The 24,030-nt window shown below is 40.9% G+C and overlaps 4 protein-coding genes across 8 annotated transcripts in view; 2 read left to right on the forward strand and 2 right to left on the reverse strand.

The window, feature by feature from the left end:
• LOC109425656 (protein argonaute-2) overlaps positions 1-24,030 on the reverse strand; it is a 129,176-nt gene that overhangs the window by 70,948 nt on the left and 34,198 nt on the right. For all 5 annotated transcript variants that reach the window (XM_029865561.2, XM_029865562.2, XM_029865560.2 and 2 more), the window contains exon 2: positions 6,320-6,480. In XM_029865561.2, coding sequence (XP_029721421.2) covers positions 6,320-6,440 — 121 coding nt within the window. In that variant the 5' untranslated portion in view covers positions 6,441-6,480. The remainder of the gene's footprint in view (positions 1-6,319; positions 6,481-24,030) is intronic.
• Positions 4,961-9,622, forward strand: LOC109413547 (uncharacterized). Its single transcript, XM_029865584.2, has 2 exons — positions 4,961-5,217; positions 8,987-9,622. Exons 1-2 carry the CDS (start codon positions 5,072-5,074, stop codon positions 9,279-9,281), a joined length of 441 nt encoding a protein of 146 aa, XP_029721444.1. The 5' UTR covers positions 4,961-5,071; the 3' UTR covers positions 9,282-9,622.
• Positions 9,326-9,622, forward strand: LOC109425670 (uncharacterized). The gene has a single exon (XM_062842556.1). The coding sequence runs from the start codon at positions 9,326-9,328 to the stop codon at positions 9,509-9,511; it is 186 nt and encodes a 61-aa protein (XP_062698540.1). The 3' UTR covers positions 9,512-9,622.
• LOC134284167 (uncharacterized) overlaps positions 15,141-24,030 on the reverse strand; it is a 309,616-nt gene continuing 300,726 nt past the window's right edge. The window contains exon 2 of the mRNA XM_062842552.1: positions 15,141-23,368. Within this exon, the coding sequence (XP_062698536.1) occupies positions 21,413-22,804 (1,392 nt within the window). The 5' untranslated portion in view covers positions 22,805-23,368 and the 3' untranslated portion in view covers positions 15,141-21,412. The remainder of the gene's footprint in view (positions 23,369-24,030) is intronic.

Genomic DNA, 24,030 nt, shown 5'->3' on the forward strand with positions numbered 1-24,030 from the left:
GAGATTTTAGGAAAAATTCCTATGAAACTCCTAGAGAGGAATTCCCAGAAGACCACCTAGATGAATTCTGAAGGAAACTCCAAGAAGTATTCCTGGAGGAACCCCTGGAGCAACTCCCAGAGGAATTCCTGGAGAAATTGTAAGAGAAATTACTGAAGGAAACAATTAGAAGAATTTGCGGTGGAAATCCAGGGTAAATATGCGGAGAAACACCTTGAGGAATTCCCGAAGGAACTTCCATAGGAATTTTCGGAGGTAATTTTGGACGAATTCTACTGGTGTCGCTAATTCTACGTAGGGCAATTTCCGGAGGAACTCAAAGAAAAAAAATACATTGTAACTCCTAGAAGAAGTCCCGAACGACAGCATAGAGGAATTCCCGCAGGAACTTTAAAAATAAATTCATAGAATAGTTTTTGAAACACCTGTAGAGAAATTGCTGAAGAAACTCCTTGAGGAACAAGGAGAAAGTCTTATAGAAATTCTTGGAGCACCTCTTAGAGGAACCCCCAATGAAGTTCCCAGGGGGACTCTTAGAGAAATTCTTGGAAGTCCTAGAAGAATTCCCAGAGAGACTTCTAGTAGGTATTCTAGGAGAAACTCCTGGAGAAATTCCTGGAATTAATCGTAGAGGAATTTCTGAAGGAATTTCAAGATGAGTTTCTGAAGAAATTTCAAGAAGAATTCCCGAACGAACTAAAAAAAAAATCCGTTGGAGCTCCTAGAAGAATTTCAGGAGGAACTCTTAGAAAAAAATCTGGAGAAATTTGTAGAGGAATTCTCGGGAGAGATACTCCTAGAGGAATTCCAGAAGATATTTCTTAAAGATTTTTTGGAGGAACGTCTGAAGAAATTGCTGGTTGACGACCAAGAAGAACTCCCGGAGACACTCCTAGAAGAATTCCCGGGAGAACTTCTAGAGAAATTCCTGGAAGAATTTCTGGAGGAACTTCTTGAGGTATTTCTGGAGGAACTTCTAGAGGAATTCTTGAAGGAATTCTAGTAAAAATCCCGGCAAAACTACAGGAATTCTCAGAGATACGAACGTACGAACTCTTAGAAAAAATCCCATTTGAATTTCTAGAAGAATTTCGCTGAGGCCTCCTTATAAATAGCTGGAGGATCCTCTAGAAGAAATCTCGAGAAAACTTTTTGGGGAATTCTTGGAGGACCCCCTAGAAAAAAAAATCCGATTGAAACTCCTAGAGGAATTTCCGGAGGACTGACTAGGGAAATCTCGAGGAATTCCCTGAAGAACTCCCAGAAAGAAATCTTATAAAAACTCGAAGATCTATTTCCGGAGGAGCTACCTGAAGAATTTATAGAAGAATGTCTAGATAAATTCCTGGAAGAATTCCTAGACGAGATTCTGGTGAACTTTTTTAAGAAGTTCCGGAGGAACTCCTAGAGGAATTTTTGGAGGAAATCCTAGAGGAATCTAGGATCTAGATTCCCGGAGAAACCTATCGAGAAAATACTGGGGTAGGAACTCCTTCAGGAATTCCCGGTTAAACTCCCATAGGCATTTCCTGGAGAACTTCTCGAGAAATTTATGTACACTTAGAAAAAATCACATTTGAAAAATTTCCAAAAGAACTCCTAGGAAAATTCCTGGAGGAACTCCTAGAATAAAATCAAATTGAAACTCCTAGAGGAATTCCCGGAGCAACTCTTGGAAAGAAATCCGATAGGAGCTCGAAGAGTAATTTCCGGATGAACTCCTAGAGGAATTTTTGATGGAACTCCCAAGAAAACTCCCGGAAGGACTCCTAGCGAAATTCTTAGAATTCCTAGAATAATTTTCGGGGAGACTTCTAGAAAAAATTTCCTCTTGGAACTTCTATAGCAATTCCCAGAAGACCACCTAGCGGATTAACCGGAGAAACTCCTCGAGGAATTCCTTGAGGAATCCTCGGAGAATCTCTCAGAGAAATTCTAGAGAAATTCCCGGATGATCTCATAAAAAAATCCAATCGGTACTTCTGAAAGAGTTTCCGGAGAAACTCCTAGAAGAGCTTCTTGAAAAAATTCTGGACGAATTTCTGGTAGAATTCTCCGAGAAACTCCTCGAGGAAATCCAGGAGTAACTCCTGAAAAAAGGCATGTTCAACTTCTAGAGGAATTTCTAGAGGTATTCCTAGATATATTTCTGGAGAGATTTCTCAAGAAATTCTTGGAGGTACTCCTACAGGAATTAGAGGTATACTACTTAAGAATTGTTTGGAGGAGTTCCTGGAGGAATTGTTGAATGATCACCAAGAGTAATTCCCGAAAAAATTCTTAGGATTCCCGGAAGAACTTGTAGAAATTCCTGGAGGAACTCCTAGAGTAATTCTTGGAGGAAATCCTAATAGAATTCCCGGCGAGACTATAGGAACTCTTGGAGAAACTTCTAAAGGAAGCCCCGCAGAAACTGCTGGACAAATTACTAAGGGTGGGAACTCCTTCAGGAATTCCCGGAGAAATTCCTATAGGCATATCCGAAAGAACCTCTCGAAGAATTCCAGAATAAACTCTTAGAAAATATGCATTTGAACTTTTTAAAGGTTCCTAGAGAAACTTCTGGAGGAACTCTTAGAGGCAATCTCAAGAGAGCTCTTTGGGGAATTCCTAGAGAAACTCCTAGAAAAAAAATGCAATTGAAACTCCTAGAGGAACTCGCGGAGGACCGACTAGAGGAATCCCGAGGAATTCTTTGAGGAACTCCTACAAAGAAATCTCATAGGCACTCGAAAAGCAATTTCTGGAAGAACTTCTAGAGGAATTTCCGGAAGAACTCAAGAAGAATTCCTGGAGACACTCGAAAAGGATTTCACGAAGTAACTTCTAGTGAAATCCCTAGAGAAACTCCAAAGAGTTTCCTTTGGCAGTCCTCGAGGAATTCCCGGAGGAACTTATAGAAAAAATCCTACTTCTAGAAGAATTTCTAGAAGAAACTCCTAGACAATCTCCTAGAGGGATTCCTTGAGGATTTTCTACAGGAGATTTGCGAGGAACTTTGGGAAGAATTCTCGGAGGAACTCCCCAAGAATATCCTGGAGAAGCTCGTAGAAAAAAAAATCTTTTGAACTTCTAGAAATTTTCTGGAATTTCTTGGTTGGGCTCCAAAAGGTATTTCTGGAGACACTTCCCAAGGTATTTCCAGAGGAACTCGTAGAGGTACTCCTAAAGGATTTTTTGGAGGAACACCTTGAGGATTTCCGGGAGGAACTTCTCAAGAAATCTCCTGAAGACTGCCTTGAAAGACTGCCTTGAAGGACACCTTGAGGAATTCGTGGAGGACCTCCTAGAGAAATTTCTGGAGGTACTTCAAGAGGAATTCCTAGAGAAATTCTCGAAGGAAATCCATTGAATTTCTAGATGAATTTCCGGATGATAAAAAAATATTCACCGATCCACCCAAAATCATCGGGTATACCATATATGATTTCTATGAAATTCGTAGCTCTCCTATGAGTCGACGCTTACAGCCGACTAGAGTTTCGAGCAGTTTTATTTTCTCTGTATGTTTGAATGAAATATGTTAAATAAATTTGAATCTATATAATGTTTCTGTTTTGTTTAAGTTTTGAGAAGATTTAGTTTATTTTCTCTTAGTTTTCCATGTAAACCTTGAATTGCAATCAATGCAATGCAATGAATGCAAATCAATGCATTTGCTGCTACATAAAATCATTGATTGAGTATTCGAGCAACTTGCTCGAACTGCACGAAATAATTTTCATAGCAACTATTTCGCAGCTACCAAACGCACCTGCCCTGCCAGGACGGGGTTTGTTTATACCGTGCTCTATTGTTCTCCCATCTGCGGGCATCCATCCACAGCCTTCAGCCGGGAGAGTTTATTTTCTCTTCTGCTTTGTTGGTATCGACTGAAATGAGAAAATTGAGGTCGGTGTGGATCACCGTTTTTGTGGTTGCCAATAATGATTTGAGATCCTACCTTTAGATACAAGAGATTTGATAAGTCTAACCATTTATGATTCCATGCTGTGATAGTATTTAGTTTCAATATAAATGTAAACACAATGAAATGCTCTATGAAACAATAGTGGAAATCTTCTCCGACGTCAAGCGTAATAAGAAGTAACTCTGCTTGTTATATATAATTCGCTATGCATTTTATTGCTGTATCAATACAATACACTTATTCTTGTTCTACTTCTCCGTAACTCCCGTCTTTTGGACTCAACCTGCTACTTAGCTTGTAATTATAAAGCAAATAGCTAGGTGGTTTCTATGATCAATGAATCATTTTCGCATTCTTATATCGTATATGCATGCTAAGATACCCATAGCCTTGGATAACAACGATAATTTATGTAAAGTTTATGTACTGATCAAGAAACGAGCTCAGACACCATCAGTATATTCTTGATGAATACCCGACCTTTTACTGAGTCAGTTATATTCACATCTTTCATTATTATATTTGTTTACATTATTTTCTTTCTCTGCAAATCTTCTACCATATCCATGTTATAACTTTTGTCACTGAGGACAAAATGAAAACCAGAATGTTGATACAAAACCATCTTGTACAACTTTGGCTATACTGAACCATAAACTCATTTCAAAATAATCCTGGCCACACTGCCAACCCCGAACGAGTGGGACAAGCTGCCTCTCCGAGAGAGCTAAAACGTGCTTTTTCAACGGCAGCACGTGGTAATTTCAAATTTTCAACGGACGAGCTTGACCTCAGACCTTAAATATTTAATCAGCCGTCGTTTCGCTAAAAGATTGCGTACGTGCCTGCACGCCTGCACACTTCCTGTAAATTTCTGACCACGAATTCTGAAAAAAAAATTGGCACCCTTGCCGTAAACTTCAGCTGTACCGCTGCAACGAAACTAAATTTTAGCCGAGTTGCATCCCATTTTTAGACGAGCTGCAGCCGATGATCTGTCAAAATTTCCAGGAACGCAGTTTTCCCGTTCGCTGGTCGTCTTTCGTCCGTCAGTGTCAGTCAGTCGCGCGTGTGTTGTTATGAAACCATCAAATTCAAGAGCCGAAAAATAAACTCAATCCAGCCAGGAAGGAACAAAAAAACATCCAAACGAAAACCATCATGTCCATCAAGGTGGGAGGAACGTTCAGCCGCTCCGGAGGTATCGTGTCCGCCATCGGCAAGCAGCTGAAGCTGATCAACCTGAAGGCGGTGCAGCGCATTACGGTCACGTTCGATCCGTTTCAGGAAAATGCCGTTCCCACTAGGTGAGTGAGGGTGCACCGTCGTCTGGGGTGGTATTAGGGTGCGACTTATTTATCGGAACTTTTATTTAGAATTCGAGTGGTCTTCTAAATTCAAACAATTATTTATGAAATTGTATTTTTTTTTTAACGGTAGCCTGTTAGTTATTACAACTTTTGCTCAGATCAAGGAAAGGTGAATTGGACAATAATCATTCGTAAAGGAAATTAATTCAAATCTAACTATTAACTATCAAGTTGACCTTGCTAAAATAATTTTAGCATATATTGAAAACTTTATAGGGCTGTTTGCGGTTCAGAAGGAATTTCTCGGCCTATCTTGATGCATGGAAAATTCCTTGCCTGAATTGTTCAAGGAACCGGTTTTTGCTCGATCGCAGTACGCAGTAGCGAAAAAATGACAGTTCAAATGGCAGTAACCGAAGAAAGTTTCTGCCAGGAATCACTCAAGAAGTTTCTTGAGCGATTCCTTTTGAACACGAAACTGGGCTTATCTCTAAATCCTGTAAGCGTTGGTTTCTGCTTTAGAGCCAACGGAAAACAAATATTTGGTCAAAACTATTGAGATTCAGAGGTGTTTTACGAGAAAAACACGTAAACACGTACATTTAATGTAATAAAAAAATGTTGCAAACACTTTCAAATGTTTTACAAAACTAGCCTCACCCTATCGTGGATCCACAGGAAAAGCGTGTCAAAGGGATCGAGAAAATTGCCTCATTTTCATGGGAAAACCTGTATAGTGCGCATGCGTATGTCAGAATATTCAAGCATTTTGGCGAAGAAAACTCGGAAAATTTTGCTAGAAAAGAGACTGCTTGTAAAAATATCGTTTAAATACTGCTGTTTAAAGAAGATAGATTACGTATTCGACTGGTGGAAGTGATAGTTTTAGAGTTAGTGCTTTGGAAACCGGAGAAGGTTCTTAGGAAAAGTGTGTGAAATAATTGCAGTAACCTAGGATCGAAATCAACCAAAATAGGAAAAGAACAGTAAGCGCACCGATATAGAGAGGAGACGAGGGCTACTAGATTGTACCATAGGTAACTACTGTTTAGAATCTGCGTATGTAATGTACGTGAGAAGAGTTTGAAGAAAAACATACCGCTGAAGTTTTTGCCCATGATGTTGACGCCATTCAGCTGGATGTGAGTGGCCAGATCTGAGTACGATAGAGGATGCATTTGTGGAGGTCCACCGGGAGTCAATTCCCGTTCTGTTGACATTTCCGCCAGCTTGACTCCGGTGGTGATTTACTGCCGGCCCCTGGTGGAATAGAGGAAAACATAGAATATAATAACTGCATTTCGTGTTCAATGCACGCTGTTAAAACATGAGCAGCCGCACAATTTATAAGAGTTATTAACTAATAACTCAGACAAACAAACGTAAAAAATGGAACACATTTATTGTCGAAGATCATCGGTCATATACCTACAATACATCCTTTAAATATAGTTCCAATTAGCATTATCAATAGAAGAGAGTGTTCTTTACCAAATACCAAGAAAACATGAGATGTGTGCATTTTGGGTTCTGCATAAATCTTAGGGGTGATACACAAATTATGTCACGCAAAAATCAACCTTTTTCAACCCCCCCCCTCCCCCCTATGTCACACTTTTTGTATGGGACATCAATATTTTTTGTAAGGGTTGTCACGTTCTGCAAAAACCCGCCCTTCCCCCTAAAAGCGTGACGTAATTTGTGTACGACCCCTTACATTAATCTCCAAAATGTTGTCTAAAACTTTGAGAATGCTCACAGATCTGTGGAAGGAATCCCATCTGGCATTTTCGGAGGAATTGAAACGGTATTTTCCATTTATTTATCTAGGATTGCTTCCAAGAATGCCTGATGGGATTCCCTAGAAATTTCTGCTGGAGTTGCTGAAGATATACCTTCAAGGATTCCTCCAGGAATTTCTCTAGGGAGTCCACTTGAAGTTCCTCCAGAAATTCCTCCTGTGATTTGTCCATTCTTTCATGGATTCCTCCAAGATTTTTTTCAGAGAATTTCTGCGAAAGTTCTTCCAGTGATTTCTCCAAAGGTATTTTCAGATATAGCTCCCAAACAGTCTTCAGAATCATCCTTCAATTCCTTTGGAGATTTTCCAAAGATTACTCCAGGAATTCCTCTTGAGATTCCTTCAGAACGTTCCGCAAGGATTTATCCAATAACTCGTCTGACATTACCTCTAGAAATTCTTGCTGATATATTGCTCTTAGCAATCTCTCATGAATTCCAGGAGGATTTCTAGGAATTGTTGAAGAAACCCAGCAAGACTTCTTCGAAGATACTAACGACGAATACCCGGAATTCCAGCAGCATTCCTAGCTGCAATTTCAACAGAAATTCAAAAAGTAATCTGAAGAGAATTTCCAGTAGGAATACGTAGAGATATTCCTAGAAGAAGAATTCTGAAGGTATCGCAGAAAAAATATCTCATGGTGATATTTTTAAGCAATTCGTAGAGAAGTTACAGCAGGGAATCAAATATAATTGGAGGAATCGCAGCAGAAATTTCTAGATGTAATTCTTGGATAAATTTCAAGAGGAATGCCTAATAAATCCCATAAAAAAATTGAAATATTCCCAGCAAAAATTTCTAGATGTAATTCCAAAGAAATTGCTGGAAAACTCCAAAACAAATTCCTAGAGGAATCCTTGGGAAATCTTTGGAGGAACCTTATGAGGAATTTTTGGAGGTAACCCAGCAGGCATTCTTGGGGTATTTCCAAGAAGAATTTGTGGAGGAATCTTTTAAAAAATCTCTGTTGATATCACGGAAGTACCTTCTGCAGGAATTTCAGTGACCATTTCTAGAAAATTCCTGGAGAAACTCTTGGAGAAATCCGCTGAAAAATGCCAAGAGGAACTCTTGGAGGAATCCATCGAGAAATGCTCGGAAAAATCCGCTTAGAATTTTTTCACAAATGTCATTTTTGCTGAGATTGTTCCAGAGGTTTCTCCAAGTATTCATTCATATACTAATCGTTCTTGTAAATATTTGCTTCAAAAATTGCTATGAATACCAGTAGCATTCCTGAAGCAATCCCTGTAAGAATTTCTGAAGAACTATCAAGTAGATTTCCAGCTGGTGGGTATTTTTTTTTTAATTATCTTTAGAAATCCTTGTAAAAATCCCTGCAGGATTTTTTGTAGGAATCTCAGCTGTAATTTCATGGGAGATTCCACCAAAAATTTCTTTTTTTTTATCTGTATTAACGAGATTTTTAGCCCTAGGCTAGTTCATCTCGGGACCCACACTTTACTTCCCTTCCGAAGGAAGAACTCACATTTTGCGAGTTTGTCGGGAGTGGGATTCGATCCCAGGTCCTCGGCGTGATAGTCAAGTGTTCTAACCATCACACCAGGTCCGCTCCGCACCAATAATTTCTGGAGGAGTCCTAGTTTCTCTCTAGATATTTCTCCAAGGATAAGGATTTTTTTTAGGATTTCTTAAGTTGATATGCAGACTCTATGATACAGTATGGAGGCACCCTATAATTTTGTAGGGCATTCGTGGTCACGTAGTAGAAGCTACAGATCGTCTTGGCTGGCGTTAATCAACGAAGCGATTGATTAATTTTTAAGGGCTTATGGCGTAGAATGCTCTCATGGAATCAAAAATCTTATAGCCGTTTATCACGAACGATTTTTTGCGAATTCATAGATTGAAAAAACAAATTGTAACCCATTTCATCGCTATGCGTTTATTCCTTTGGAAACTATAACTGACATTATTCTTTTCTCATCTACCACCATACAGAGAATTCCTCCAGCACCTGTCCTCGCCACGGACCGTTCAATCCAATCCATCCTGCCTGCTGAAATCGGAAGTGGTCTGCGATAGACGGTCGCCTTCCATCGTGTTCCAACTGACCCCCACGGCGCAAGCCGAAGCCAAACTCAAGAAGATCGAATTCAACAGTGCGAATCTTTCGACGCTGGAACTGCTCCAGCTGTGCAACAAGCACGTTTCCAGCCTAGCCCCCAAAGAGATCGTCTCCAGTGGCCTCAAGACCAAATCCGAGAAGAAGGCCGGCGGCACCAAGCGACGATAGAACGCGGAGTGATCGTTCCGTTTTACAGCAACCCAGGAGAAAAAATGACGGACAAAAAGATAAAGGGTGGCCACATGGCCATCATCGAGAACTGGTACCATCAGATTCCTGCCTTTACCGATGTGTTTACCGAGGAGAGTTTTTACATGTTTGTGGTGTGCTTCGTGGCGGCCACCATCTGCGTGGTGTTCATTCTGTCGCGGTTCATCACGTTGAAACCGGTGGACTAATCAAACTATCGTAATACCGCCATAAATATGGGTAAAGGGAAGGACTCAAATTGGTGCATTGGGAGGAAAAAGTCAGCTTTAGATAATAAAATTTGCTAAATTTAATAATTACATGAATGTTTGTATTATGCTAAGAAAAGAAATGTCTTGCATTGCCACGATGGCTACATTTTTGTCCTATCGAAGAAATCCTTACTTATTCGTATGTTTTAATCTAATTCAAACTATTTATTCAGTAAGACCATGCTAAGAGTGTCTGGGTTTGATTCCCGGTCGGTTCAGGATCTTTTCTCAAGCGTTTTTTTAAATAATTTTTTGACGTTCTCCTGCTTTTTGAGGCATATTTTCACATTACATGGCTCGATACACAATCGAAGAATTTCCTTCTTCCCCTCATGGAATAGTACTCGCAAAAATTCCGGGAATATCTAGAATAATTCGGTCTTAAGAAAAATCCCGGGAGAAATCGCAAAAGTAATACAACATCACGGGAGCAATCCATGAGAGAATCCTGAAGTAATCCCGAAAGAATCTGAAGAGAAGTCCTGGATGAAGGAACCTCTAAACTGCCCCCATTCGCACAACAGTCCCATGTGAATACGAAACCCAGCAAACATGAGACTGTTATGCGAATAGGGGCAGTAAAGGCATCAATGAAGGAATCGCTGGAGGAATACCAAAAGGATTCCTGAAAAAAAAATATTAAAAGAATCTCAGAAAGATTCCCTGGAAATCCCTGAAGAAATCCTGCGCGAAATTCAGGAAGAATAGTTGCAGGAATCAAGGAAGTAATCTGTTAAGAAGCCCCTAAAAGGATCCTGAAGAAATCCCGGAAGTAATCCGGGAATAAAAGAATCTCCGAAAGAATGTCGAAATCCCGGGAAGAAATAATGAAGAATCCCGGGAGGAATTCCAGAAATTATCCTATAGAAGTAATCCCGGAAAGAACACTGAAAGGAATCTTGAGAGAAAACCTACACTGAGAAAACTGATCTAAAGGCTTTACGGCGCGTCATCATAATCATCAATCATTGCTCTCAAACTTTGAAGATGCAAAGCTCGAGTTCTATAGAACTGTATACTGTATACTGCATGAAATGAATAGGAAAATTAATCGTTTGCTTGTTAACATGCTTACATGTGAATAATCGACTAAGTTTTTAGTAAGATCAGTGGACTGGAACTAGAGATTTGCATCGTAAAAATCCGAGGGTAATGACTAATGATGATGAAAGAAAGGAAGATAGCAAAATAACAAGAGGATCACGTATCACCTTAAAAAGTTCATAAGTTTGTCTTATGAAATTCCGACGTTAGAAAAAACTTTTGATTTCCATAAGAAATTCGTATGAAGTCATTTCATAAGACAACTTATGAAATATTTTTGCGCAAAATAAAAAAGTCGCAACCTGGAATCGACCCAGGGTCGTCGAGATCGGAGGACGCGTGCTTTACTGAAGCGCCCATCGACGCTTCGGAAGTTGGGGTGGTTCCTGGAGAAATGCTTGAAAGAATTCTGGAACAATCTCTAAAATAATTTCAGGAGAAACCTCTGAAGAAACCTCAGAAATGATCAATGAAGGAATACTGGAAGGTAACGTGAAAAGAATCCCGGGGATAATCGCAAAAATGCCGAAGAATCCGGGACAAACCAATGAAAAAATCCCGGGAGATTCTTTGAAAAGATCTAGGGACAAACTCTTGGAGAAATTCAGAAAAAAAATTCTAAATAAATCTCAGGAGGAACCCCTGAAAAAATTCCGGGAGCAAATAACGAGAAATGTGGAAAGGGATTCCGGCAGAAATCTCTTAGGGACCCCGGGAGACATCCTTGAAAGAATATTAAAATTAATCTTGGAAGACATCCCTAAAGAAAACCCGGCAAAAATCAATGAAAATTTTCAGAAGTATTGGTAAAGGAGTTTTGGGAGGAATTCCTAAAGTATACCCGGACAGAATTCCCGAAGGAATTCCAGAAGAGAACCCTCAAGGCGAAACTGGATCCATTTCTTCACTTTTTAGTTTTTGATTTTTTATAAAATAACGAAGCAATATTTTCAAAATCGGTTCTCGTGCACGAAGCAATATTTTCAAAATCGGTTCTCGTGCACATGGAGAGTATGGATCAAGGTATCTCCTGAATTTTTTTCAGGTGGAAAATGTTTTTCGTTTTTGCAGAAACCATTTTTTTGTAAAATTTTATTTAAAAATAATTTCTGCAAAAACTAAAAACATTTTCTATCTGGAAAAAAAAAATCAGGAGATACCTTGATGCATACTCTACATGTGCACGAAACCGATTTTGAAAATATTGCTTCGTTATTTTATAAAAAAAAATCAAACACTAAAAGTGAGGAAATGGGTCCAGTTTCGCCTTAATGAATCTCAAGACAACATCGGTATAATGATAAAACTCACTGAGAGGGTTCTCAGAACATAGAGCACTGAGCGAATGAGCAAGGATGAGTTAGTTTTATGATGACCAACTTACACGGTTCACTTGTGCGTCACGATAGAACGTGACCTAAAGGAATCTCGGGAGGAATTCGTAACGGAGTGCGTACCAGAATCAAATCCCGGAGGAATCTTTGACAGAGTCCTTAAGGAAACCCTGAAGGAACCCTGGCAGGAACCTCTTAAGGAGGCACTGGAAAAACCCATGCAGAAATCCCAGACAGAATCCTAAAAGAAATTTCGGGGGAAATCGCGAAAAAAATTCCGAGAAAAATGCTGGAAGAAATCCATGAAAAAATCCCGGGAGGAATCTCTGAAGGAATCCCTGATGGAAAGCCCGGAGACATTTGTAATGAAGCCCCGGGATAAATTACTAAAATAATGAATCCCTTGAGAAATCAATAAGATAATCCAGGTTGAATTCTCTGGAAGAATCTCAGGAGAAATCCCTGTGGGAATAATGTGAGAAGAACTATTGAAAAAATCTTGGGGTGAACTCCTGGAAGAATTTTTAAAATGTAACTTCAGGGAGATTCAAGATATCCGTGATACAAATTACTTTTTTGTGGGCTTCGTGGCCGAGCGGTTAGCGGCGTCAGTCGTTTAGGTGTCTCGTAAGCCTCGGAGTGTGGGTTCGATTCCCGCTCCAGTCGGGGAAAACTTTTCGTCAAACGGAAAATTCTCTACTGGCCCACTGGGGTGTTATATGTGTTGTCCGTTGTCGAATGTTTGTACTGTTCAGTCTGTAGAGGCCGCAAGGTCGAAGACGGTGTAATTGTCTTTTTTTTTTCTTTGAATAAAAGATTCCCATTCGTGTCAATATCTCCACCGAAGACACCAACTTTAAATCTTAAACCATGGTTAGGCACAAATTTCCCGAATGGAGGAGAACGTGCCTCTAGAGCCGACCTACTGATACCTGATGGTTAGGACATCAAGTAAACGAATCTACTTTCTATTTAAAATTGAACCACAGACAAACAGACGTAACTCTTAGAGGAAATTCATCAAAAACTTTTGCTCGATGTCATTTTCATGAGCACACTGCCACCTGTTGGGAGAACCGCGCGCGACACTGTCGGCCATGATGGATTTCGATTTGACGTTTTGCTAAAACGCACACTACTACACAAATTGTCTGTAATTTTCGTTTGCATCATTCAGCAACGTGTACACTGGAAAACGTCAAAGCGATCGAACACTAGCGCATCTGGTGGAACGATCGCGCAAATCAAAAGAAATTTGAATTGATCGTTAAATGCATGTGCCAAGCCGTTTTGAAGAGTGTTACGTCTGTTTGTCTGTGATTGAACTCTTGTTTACCATGCATGCAGTATGGATCCTCTGAAGAACTTCTCCGAAGACAGTGTGTTGAAATATGTATTGTGTAATTCTCAAGATATTCACTTCCAAAGTATTTCGAGGTACAGAAAGATTCCCTGGAAAGTCTCTGAAGAAATCCTGCGCGAAATTCAGGAAGAATAGTTGCAGGAATCAAGGAAGTAATCTGTTAAGAAGCCCCTAAAAGGATCCTGAAGAAATCCCGGAAGTAATCCGGGAATAAAAGAATCTCCGAAAGAATGTCGAAATCCCGGGAAGAAATAATGAAGAATCCCGGGAGGAATTCCAGAAATTATCCTATAGAAGTAATCCCGGAAAGAACACTGGAAGGAATCTTGAGAGAAAACCTACACTGAGAAAACTGATCTAAAGGCTTTACGGCGCGTCATCATAATCATCAATCATTGTTCTCAAACTTTGAAGATGCAAAGCTCGAGTTCTATAGAACTGTATACTGTATACTGCATGAAATGAATAGGAAAATTAATCGTTTGCTTGTTAACATGCTTACATGTGGTGAATAATCAACTAAGTTTCCAGTAAGATCAGTGCACTGGAACTAGAGATTTGCATCGTAAAAATCTGAGGGTAATGATGATGAAAGAACGGAAGATAGCAAAATAACCACGGTGTCCCGTATCACCTTAAAAAGGTCATAAGTTTGTGTTATAAAATTTCGACATAAGAAATAGTTTTGATTTCCATAAGAAATTCGTATGAAGTCATAATACATCTTATTAACTATGTTTGCGCAAAATAAAAAAGTCGCAATCTGGAACCGAACCAGGATCCAGTGTCGGAGGACACGTGCTTCACTGACGCGCCCATCGACGCTTCGGAAGTTGGGGTGGTTAGAGCCCAATAAGAAGTTGTAGAACTAAACTAATATAACGTTTATAAGATATCTTATGATTTTCATAAGCGTCATCTTATATGATGATTTTTCATAAGACCGGTCTATTGAATTTCTTAAAAAATGTTGTCCTCAGTGTATAGTAAGAGTCTTGGAGAAATTCTGACGCAATCTCGGGAACAAACTGTGAAAGAATTCCGGAACAAACCCCTACCTAAGGCAATATTGGGAGAAAAAACTTAAGAAATCCTAGTAAGAGTACTGGAGAAACGTTTGAAAGAATTCTGGAGCAATCTCTGAAGGAATTTCAGGAGAAAACCCTGAAGAAACCTCAGGAATGATCAATGAAGGAATCCTGGAAACCAACGTGAAAAGAATACCGGGGACAATCGCTGAAGGAATCACAAAAATGCCGAAGAATCCGGGACAAACCAATAAAAAAAATCCCGGGAGATTCTCTGAAAAGATCTAGGGACAAACTCGTGGAGAAATTCAGAAGAAATTTCTAAATAAATCTCAAGAGAAACCCCTGAAAGAATTCCGGGAGCAAACAACGAGAAATGTGGAAAGGAATTCTGGCAGAAATCTCTTAAGGAACTCCGGGAAATATTCTTGAAAAAATATTTGAATGAATCTTGGAAGACATCCCTACAGAAAACCCGGTAAAAATCAATGAAAAAATCCAGAAGTATTGATAAAGGAATTTTGGGAGAAATTCCTAAAGTAGTATACCCGGACAGAATTCCCGAAGGAATTCCAGAAGAAAACCCACAAGGCGAAACTGGATCCATTTCCTCACTTTTTAGTTTTTGATTTTTTATAAAATAACGAAGCAATATTTTCGAAATCGGTTCTCGTGCACATGTAGAGTATGGATCAAGGTATCTCCTGAATTTTTATTATAAAATTTTATTTAAAGATAATTTCTGCAAAAACTAAAAACATTTTCTATCTGGAAAAAAAATCAGGAGATACCTTGATGCATACTCTACATGTGCACGAAACCGATTTTAAAAATATTGCTTCGTTATTTTATAAAAAAAAATCAAACACTAAAAGTGAGGAAATGGGTCCAGTTTCGCCTTAATGAATCTAATTATAGCAAGACAACATCGGTATAATGATAAAACCCACTGAGAGGGTTCTCAGAACATAGAGCACTGAGCGAATGAGCAAGGATGAGTTAGTTTTATGATGACTAGGTACCAACTTACACGGTTCACTTGTGCGTCACGATAGAACGTGACCTAAAGGAATCTCGGGAGGAATTCGTAACGGAGTCCGTACCAGAATCAAATCCTAGAGGAATCTTTGACAGAGTCCTTAAGGAAACCCTGAAGGAACCCTGGCAAGAACCTCTTAAGGAAGCACTGGAAAAACCCATGCAGAAATCCCAGAAAGAATCCTAAAAGGAATTTCGGGGGAAATCGCGAAAAAAATTCCGAGAAAAATGCTGGAAGAAATCCATGAAAACATCCCGGGAGGAATCTCTGAAGGAATCCCTGATGGAAAGCCCGGAGACATTTGTAATGAAGCCCCGGGATAAATTACTAAAATAATGAATCCCTTGAGAAATCAATAAGATAATCCAGGTTGAATTCTCTGGAAGAATCTCAGGAGAAATCCCTGTGGGAATAATGTGAGAAGAACTATTGAAAAAATCTTGGGGTGAACTCCTGGAAGAATCTTTAAAATGTAACTTCAGGGAGATTCAAGATATCCGTGATACAAATCACTTCTAGTTCGGTATTTTTTAACCGGAAATCTTTGTCAAATCGAAGTCAATTATACTGCAGTTCCATTTAGTGAGAAAATTTCCAACTAGTAATCATTTGAACAAAAGATTCCCATTCGTGTCAATATCTCCACCGAAGACACCAACTTTAAATCTTAAACCATGGTTAGGACATCAAGAAAACGAATCTACTTTCTATTTAAAATTGAACTCTTGTTTACCATGCATGAAGTATGGATCCTCTGAAGAACTTCTCCGAAGACAGTGTGTTGAAATATGTATTGTGTAATTCTCAAGATATTCACTTCCAAAGTATCGTATTCCGAGGTACACGTAACATTGATCAAAATTCTCGATCTTCCTTCATTAATTGTTTAAGCAAAACAATATGTTTTATATTTTAAAAACATGTACTGGTCCTCTGAGTATATGTTGAGCGACTTGAAAAAGTATGTTTGAACTTTAAAACATGATTGGTGCAAGACTTATCATCTTAGTGAACACATTTAGGCTCTAACTTATCTAATTAGAGATAACTTGAGAACAGAAGTGGAAAATCTTTGGATATCAACACTAAAATTTATTGACATTAATGTAAAAAAAATACATTTTTTCGAAAAAAAATCTGTGAACTTACGTATTCTCGGCAGTTTTGTTCTCTTCGTCATGGGTTTTTTTTTTGGAACCTGTAGATCTCAGATTTGGCCTCAAATCCGATTTTTTTATTTTTTTTATTCAAGCCAACTCAAAGATTATGAATAATTCAGAGTTCCAGGAACAATATTTTCAAAAATCAACTATTCTAATGATTAGCATTTTTATCCACAATGATCATACCAAAGATTCCAACAATAATTTGTCTAAAAATAAGTGCAGACATGGATTCCTTCAAATTGTTTTCCTACATAAATTCTTCCAGTAATTTGTTGAGTAAGCTTTCCTGGGATTTCCTAAGGAATTCCTCTTGGTATTGCAACCGGGATTCCTCGAGATTTTCCTTCAAAAATTTCTCCAGAGATTCATCCGGGAATATCTTGTGTTTCTTTCAGGAACAGCTCCAGGGATTTTTTAATATTCCTCCGAAAATTCCCCCAAGAACACTTTTTAGAATTCCTTCAGGAGTTCTCTTTTCTTGGAATTCTTTCAGGAACTTTTCCAGGAATCAATTCAAAACCTTCTCCAGGGACTTTTAAGGGAATCCTTGGAATTGCTTCCAGGATTCCTCATGGGGTTTCTTCAGCAACTCCTGCAAGGATTCCTTCAGGAAACAGGGATTTCTTAAGGAGTTCCTCCACGAACTCTTTTTAGAATTCCTTCAGGATTTCTCCAGGGATTCCACCAGCAACTTCTTGCTGGGATTCCTCCACGAATTTCTTCAGCGATTTCTTTAGGAATTATTCCAGGGATTCCTCTGGTAATTGCTGCAGGGATTCTCCTAAAAATTCATCCAGGGTTTCCTTCAGAAATGCCTCTAGAGATTCCTCCAGAAAATCCCCCAGGAATTCTTTCGTAAATTCCTCCAGGAGTATTTTTAGAGATTCCTCCGTTAATCCCTACAGCCATTCTATTAGGATATTCTCCAGGGATTCCTCTAATTTTTTTTGCAGGGCTTAACTCGGGAATTCCTTCTGTGATTCTTTCTGGAACAACTAATTTTAAAAAATCCTCCAAAGATTCTCCCAGGAACTCTTCTTAGAATTCCTCCAAATTCCTCCTTGTATTTTTTAAGGAACTCCGCCAGGAATTGATTCAGTACTTCCTCCAGGAACTGTTTAGGGATTCCCTCAGTAATTCCTCTTGAAATTGCTTTCGGGATTCCTTCTGGAGTTTTTTCAAGAACTATTTTCTCCAGAATTTGTCCAAGAATCGCATCTGCTATTTCTTCAGGAATTATTTCTGGTATTCCATTACAAATTCTTCAAGAGCTTTATCCACGAATTTCTTCAGGAATTTCTCTAGGATTTTTTCCATGGATTCCTCTGGGAATTCTTGCAGGGATTTGTCTTAAAATCCCTCATGGAATTCAACTAGAGATTCCTCCAGAAACTCCGCTAGAAATTCATCTAGGGATCCTCCCGAGAATTGCTACAATATTCATCCAGGGTTTCCACAATGCATTCCTACAGGACTTCCTCCAGGCAGTCCTGCAGAGATTCCTCCAGTAATTCCATCAGAAATTCCTGCAAAAATTTATCCAGGAATTCTTAAACGGATTCCTCCAAAAAATCCAGATACTCCTACAGGAATTCCTCCAACAATTTCTCCATGCATTACTTCAGGGAATCCTCCAAGAATTCCACCAGGAATTCTCCTAGGCATTCTTCCAGGAAAATTTCCAGGTATTCTTTCAGGAATTCCTCCTTGGATTATTGCAGATATTTCTCCAGGAATTCCGTCAGGGATTCATCAAGGAATTTCATCAGGAATAAATCGAGGAATTTTTTTCAAGAATTCTTCCAGATTTTCCTCCAGGAATTTCGTTAAAAAATCCTCCAGGAACTTGTTCAGGGATTTTCCAGGGATTTCTCCACGAATTTTTCCAAGAATTCCCCCAGGGATTTCTTCAGAAATTCCTTCGTGGTTTACTGTAGAAATTTCTCAAGAAATTCCTCCGGGAATTTCTCAGGGTTTTTTTTTTCAGAAATTTCTTCCAGAGCTTCTCTAGAGATTCCCCCAGAAATTCATCCAGTAATTGTTGCAAAAATTCCTCCAGATATTCCTCCAGGAATTTATTCAAGGACTCCTCTAACAATTTCCAAAGGAAAACCTCCAGGAATTCGTCCAGGATTTTATCCAGAAATTTCTCAAGGAACTCCTCCAGGAATTACTCAAAGATTTTCTTCAGGAATTCCTCCAGCAATTTCTCTAGGAATTGATCAAGGAATCGCTCCTGGACATCCTTCAGAAATTATGTCAACAATTTCTCAAGGAATTTTTCCAGAAAATCTTCTGAGGATTTTTCCAGAAAATCTTCTGAGGATTTTTCCAGAAAATCTTCTGAGGTTTTTTTCAGAAATTCTTCCAGAAAACTCTTCAGGAATACCCTCAGAAACTTTTCAGGGATTTCTCCAGGAATTTCTCCTGAGATTCCTCCAGGGATTTCTCCACAAATTTCTTCAGGGATTCCTCGAGGAAATCCCTCGAAGATTCCTCCTGGAAATCCTCCAGCAGTTCCTCTAAGGATTCTTCCTGCAAATCCTCTTGGGATTTCTTCAAAAAACTCTTCCAGAAAATTTCAGGGGGAATACCTTAAGGTATTTTCAGGGATTCATCCGGGTATTCCTCCAGGAATTTCTATCAAGATTCCTCCAGGGACTTCTTTACAAATGTCTTCAAGGATTTCCCCACGGATTCTTTCAGGGATTCCTTCGAGGATTTCTCCAGGAATTCCTCTATAAATTCCATTAGGAATTCCTCCAGGATTTTCTCAAGGGATTTTTATTTTTTTAGAAATAGATAAATAATAAAATGAAACGAGAAATCTCCCAGAATTCATCTAGAAATTCATCCAGTAATTGTTTCAAGAATTCCTGTAGTGATTCCTTTTAAAAAATCCATCTTTGCTTCCTCCAGCAATTCCCACAGGAATACCTCTACGAATTCTTTCAGGCATACCTTCAGGATTTTATCGAGGAATTTCTCCAGGAAATCCTCCAAGAATTCCTCCAGAAATTTCTTCAAAAATTCCTCCAGGAATTGCTGCTGGACATCCTTCGAAATATTATGTCAGGAATTCCTTTAGGCATTTCTCCAGGAATTTCTCCTGAGATTCCATCAGGAATTGCTTCAGGGATTCCTCCAGAGATTTCTCCATGAATTTCTCCAGGGATTCCTCCAGCAGTTCCTTTAAGCATTCTTCCAGGAAATTCTCTAGGGATTTCTTCAGAGATTCTCCAGGAATACTTTCTGGAATTTTTCAGGGATTCCTCCAGACATTCCCCCAGACTGTAGAATTAGCATTTAAGTCAAAATACACATTAATAAAAACTAAAAAAAAGACATACCCCCAGGAATTTCTCCAGAGATTCCTCCAGAAATTGCTTCAGGGATTCCTCCAGGGGTTTCTCCAGAGATATTCCCAGAGGTTCCACCAGGGAATCCTCCAGAAATTCATTTCAGGGGTTCTTCCAGAAAATCCTTCTGGAATTTCTCAAGGGATTTTTTTCAGAAATTTCTCCAGCAATTCCTCCCAGAGTTGCGCTGGAGGTTTTTTCCAGGAATTCTTCAAGGGATTGCTCCAAGAATTCATCTAGGAAATTTCTCCAGGAATTCCTGCTGGGTCTCATCCAAGAATGCCTCTAGGAATTACGCCAGGAATTTGTTCAGAAGTTTCTCCAGGCGTTCTTCCACGATTCTCTCTAGAGATTTTCCCAAAAATTGCCTCATGGATTTCTTCAGGTATTTCTCCAAGAATTCCTCCAAGGATTCCTATAGAAGTTTTACTCTATGAATTCCTCAAGAGGTTTCTTATGATATTTTTCTAGGCATACATACATACATTTATTTGTTCAACATCATTTAGACAAGACATAATCAACAATAGTACGCCACAATACTCGGTTTGTGGCTGCCGCTCTCCATCCTCGGTCGCGCCCAATGCTCGCCAAGTCACGCTCCACCTGGTCCGCCCATCGTGTTCTCTGCGCTCCACGCCTTCTTGTGCCAACCGGATCAGTTGCAAACACCAGCTTTGCAGGGTTGTTGTCCGGCATTCTTGCAACATGCCCTGCCCACCGTATCCTTCCGGCTTTGGCCACCTTCTGGATGCTGGGTTCGCCGTAAAGTGCAGCGAGCTCGTGGTTCATCCTTCTCCGCCACACACCGTTCTCCTGCACACCGCCGAAGATCGTTCTTAGCACGCGTCGCTCGAAAACTCCGAGTGCTTGTAGGTCCTCCTCGAGCATGGTCCATGTCTCGTGCCCGTAGAGGATTACCGGTCTTATTAACGTTTTGTACATGGTGCATTTGGTGCGTGGGTGAATCTTTTTCGACCGCAGTTTCTTCTGGAGCCCGTAGTAGGCCCGACTTCCGCTGATGATGCGCCTCCGAATTTCACGGCTCACGTTGTTGTCAGCCGTAAGTAAGGATCCGAGGTAGACGAATTCCTCCACCACCTCGAAAGTATCCCCGTCTATCGTAACATTACTTTCCAGACGGATCCGGTCGTGTTCGGTTCCGCCTACCAGCATGTACTTTGTTTTTGAGGCATTCACCACCAGTCCGACCTTTGCTGCTTCGCGTTTCAGGCGGGTGTACAGCTCTGCCACCGTTCCAAATGTTCTAGCGATAATGTCCATGTCGTCCGCAAAGCACACAAATTGACCGGATTTTGTGAAAATCGTTCCCCGGCTGTTGAGCCCGGCTCGTCGCATCACACCTTCCAGCGCGATGTTGAAGAGTAGACATGAGAGTCCGTCACCTTGTCGCAGTCCCCGGCGAGATACGAATGAACTGGATAGTTCACCCGAAACCCTTACGCAGTTTTGCACACCGTCCATCGTTGCTTTAATCAGTCTAGTCAGCTTCCCAGGAAAGCCGTTTTCCATGATTCTCCATAGCTCTGCGCGGTCGATACTATCGTATGCCGCTTTGAAGTCGATGAACAGGTGGTGCGTTGGGACCTGGTATTCACGGCATTTCTGGAGGATTTGCCGTACGGTAAAGATCTGGCGTCGTCGTTCCTTCCGTTGCCGTGGGCTCCCGTGCCTACGTTCTCCACGCCGTTCAGGTGCTGATCGAAGTGCTGCTTCCACCTTTCGATCACCTCACGTCCGTCCGTCAAGAGGCCTCCGTCTTTATCCCTGCATATTTCGGCTCGCGGCACGAAGCCGTTGCGGGATGCGTTGAGCTTCTGATAGAACTTCCGTGTTTCTTGGGAACGGCACAGCAGTTCCATTTCTTCACACTCCGCTTCTTCCAGGCGGCGCTTTTTCTCCCGAAAGAGGCGGGTCTGCTGTTTCCGCTTCTGTTTGTAACGTTCCACGTTCTGTCGAGTCCCTTGCTGCAGCATTACCGCCCTCGCTGCGTTCTTCTCCTCCAAAACCGTTCTGCACTCTTCGTCGAACCATTCGTTTCGTCGATTCCGTTCCACGTACCCGATGGTGCTCTCGGCTGCGTCGTTGATGGCTGCTTTCACTGTACTCCAGCAGTCCTCTAGAGGGGCCTCATCGAGCTCGCCCTCGTCTGGCAACGCGGCTTCGAGATTCTGCGCGTATGCTGAGGCGACATCCGGTTGCTTCAGTCGCTCTAGGTTGTACCGTGGCGGTCGCCGGTACCGTACATTATTGATGACGGAGAGTTTTGGGCGCAGTTTGACCATCACCAGATAGTGGTCGGAGTCGATGTTGGCGCCACGATAGGTCCTGACGTCGATAATGTCGGAGAAGTGCCGTCCGTCAATCAGAACGTGGTCGATTTGAGATTCCGTCTGCTGTGGTGATCTCCAGGTGTAACGATAAGGGAGGCTGTGTTGGAAAAAGGTGCTACGTATGGCCATATTTTTGGAGGCGGCAAAATCAATGAGTCGTAGGCCGTTTTCGTTCGTTTGCTGGTGGGCGCTTAACTTACCAATCGTCGGTCTGAATTCCTCCTCCTGGCCTACCTGAGCGTTCAAATCTCCTATGATGATCTTGACGTCGTGGCTTGGGCAGCGGTCGTACTCGCGTTCGAGCTGCGCGTAAAATGCGTCCTTGTCATCATCAGTACTTCCGGAGTGTGGGCTGTGCACGTTTATTATGCTGAAGTTGAAGAATCGGCCCTTGTTCCTCAACCTGCACATTCTTTCGTCGATCGGCCACCAACCGATCACGCGCCTCTGCATATCACCCATCACGATGAAAGCTGTTCCCAGCTCGCGTGTGTTGCCGCAGCTCTGGTAGATGGTATGATTACCTCTAAACGTTCGCACCATGGATCCTGTCCAACACACCTCCTGCAGCGCTACGATGCCGAACCCGCGGTCCTTCAGTAGATCGGCGAGTATGCGGGTGCTCCCAATGAAGTTGAGAGATCGGCAGTTCCACGTACCGAGTTTCCAATCGCAAGTCCTTTTTGTTCGCTGGGGTCGTTGCCGTTGGTCTCGGTTCGTATTATTCTGTTGCTGATTTTCCGTTACAATGGTTTTTTACGGCTGGCTCGTAGGGCCTGACACCAACCCCCTACTTTCCGGAGGACCATAGTGCACAGTTGAGCTTAGAGTCCTTCCCTGGCACTCGGACGTAGATCAGCCGCCCCTAACATGGGGATCAGACGCTGTTGTGAGCCGCTCTTCCTGGAGAACAGATGCTCAGGTTTACCGAAGCAAACCCCCCCTTCCCTGTCAGCCTACGACCAAAGTTCCCACCGGGGTTGGTTACCCGATCTTCCCTAAGGTTGCTCATAGTTTCCGGCCGGTACCGCGTGGAGGTAGGGATAGGAGTTGCTGGGCAGAGGCTAGTGGATCACAATGGGATCTGAATTGCGCAGCATACCCAGCCTTTACCGTGCCGTGTTTTCTAGGCATTCCTCGTAGAATTCCTCCAAGGAATCCTCCAGAAATTTATCTAGGATTTCCTCATGAGATCTCTTCAGAAATTTCACTAGGTTCATCCCATAACTTATCCAGGAATTCCTCCAGCTATATTTCCAGAAATTCTTCCAGAGATTCCTTCGGGAATTCCTCCAGGGATTCCACATGGCTTCTTCTAGGCATTCCTGTATGAATTGCTCCGTGGATTCATCTAGGTTTTTCTTCATGGATTTTTTCAGAAAGTCTTCCAGGGATTGCTCCGGGAATTCCTCTAGTGATTTCTTCAGAAATTCCTCTCAGGTTCTCTTCAAAAGTTCATTTAGGAATTCCTTCGGAAATTTCAGAAGTCCTCAGGGATATACCCAAAAACTTCTCCAGGATTACCTGATGATTTATTTGATTTTTTTTTTCAAGAATTTCTGAAGAAATTCCTCCAGCGAACAGAATGGGAAGATAATTTAAAAAGGACGCATACAGGAATCAGGAAATTCTTGGTTAGTCCTCAAAAGAGTTCGTAATTTCCAAAAGAGTTTAGCTATAATTTCTTATGAATGTTTTGTAGACGTTAACAACAAATCAGAGCAAAATAATGCATGAGTGAATAAAAATTCTTAATCTTTTAGAAATTC

Source organism: Aedes albopictus, chromosome 3, assembly GCF_035046485.1.
Source record: "Aedes albopictus strain Foshan chromosome 3, AalbF5, whole genome shotgun sequence".
Lineage (NCBI taxonomy): Eukaryota > Metazoa > Arthropoda > Insecta > Diptera > Culicidae > Aedes > Aedes albopictus.

Bases quoted from the DNA above. Each gene is read 5' to 3' on its own strand.
- LOC109413547 (XM_029865584.2), top strand. From the start codon at position 5,072: ATGTCCATCAAGGTGGGAGGAACGTTCAGCCGCTCCGGAGGTATCGTG. The intron at 5,218-8,986 runs GTGAGTGAGGGT...ACCACCATACAG, and splicing joins GAAAATGCCGTTCCCACTAG to AGAATTCCTCCAGCACCTGT.
- LOC109425670 (XM_062842556.1), top strand. From the start codon at position 9,326: ATGACGGACAAAAAGATAAAGGGTGGCCACATGGCCATCATCGAGAAC.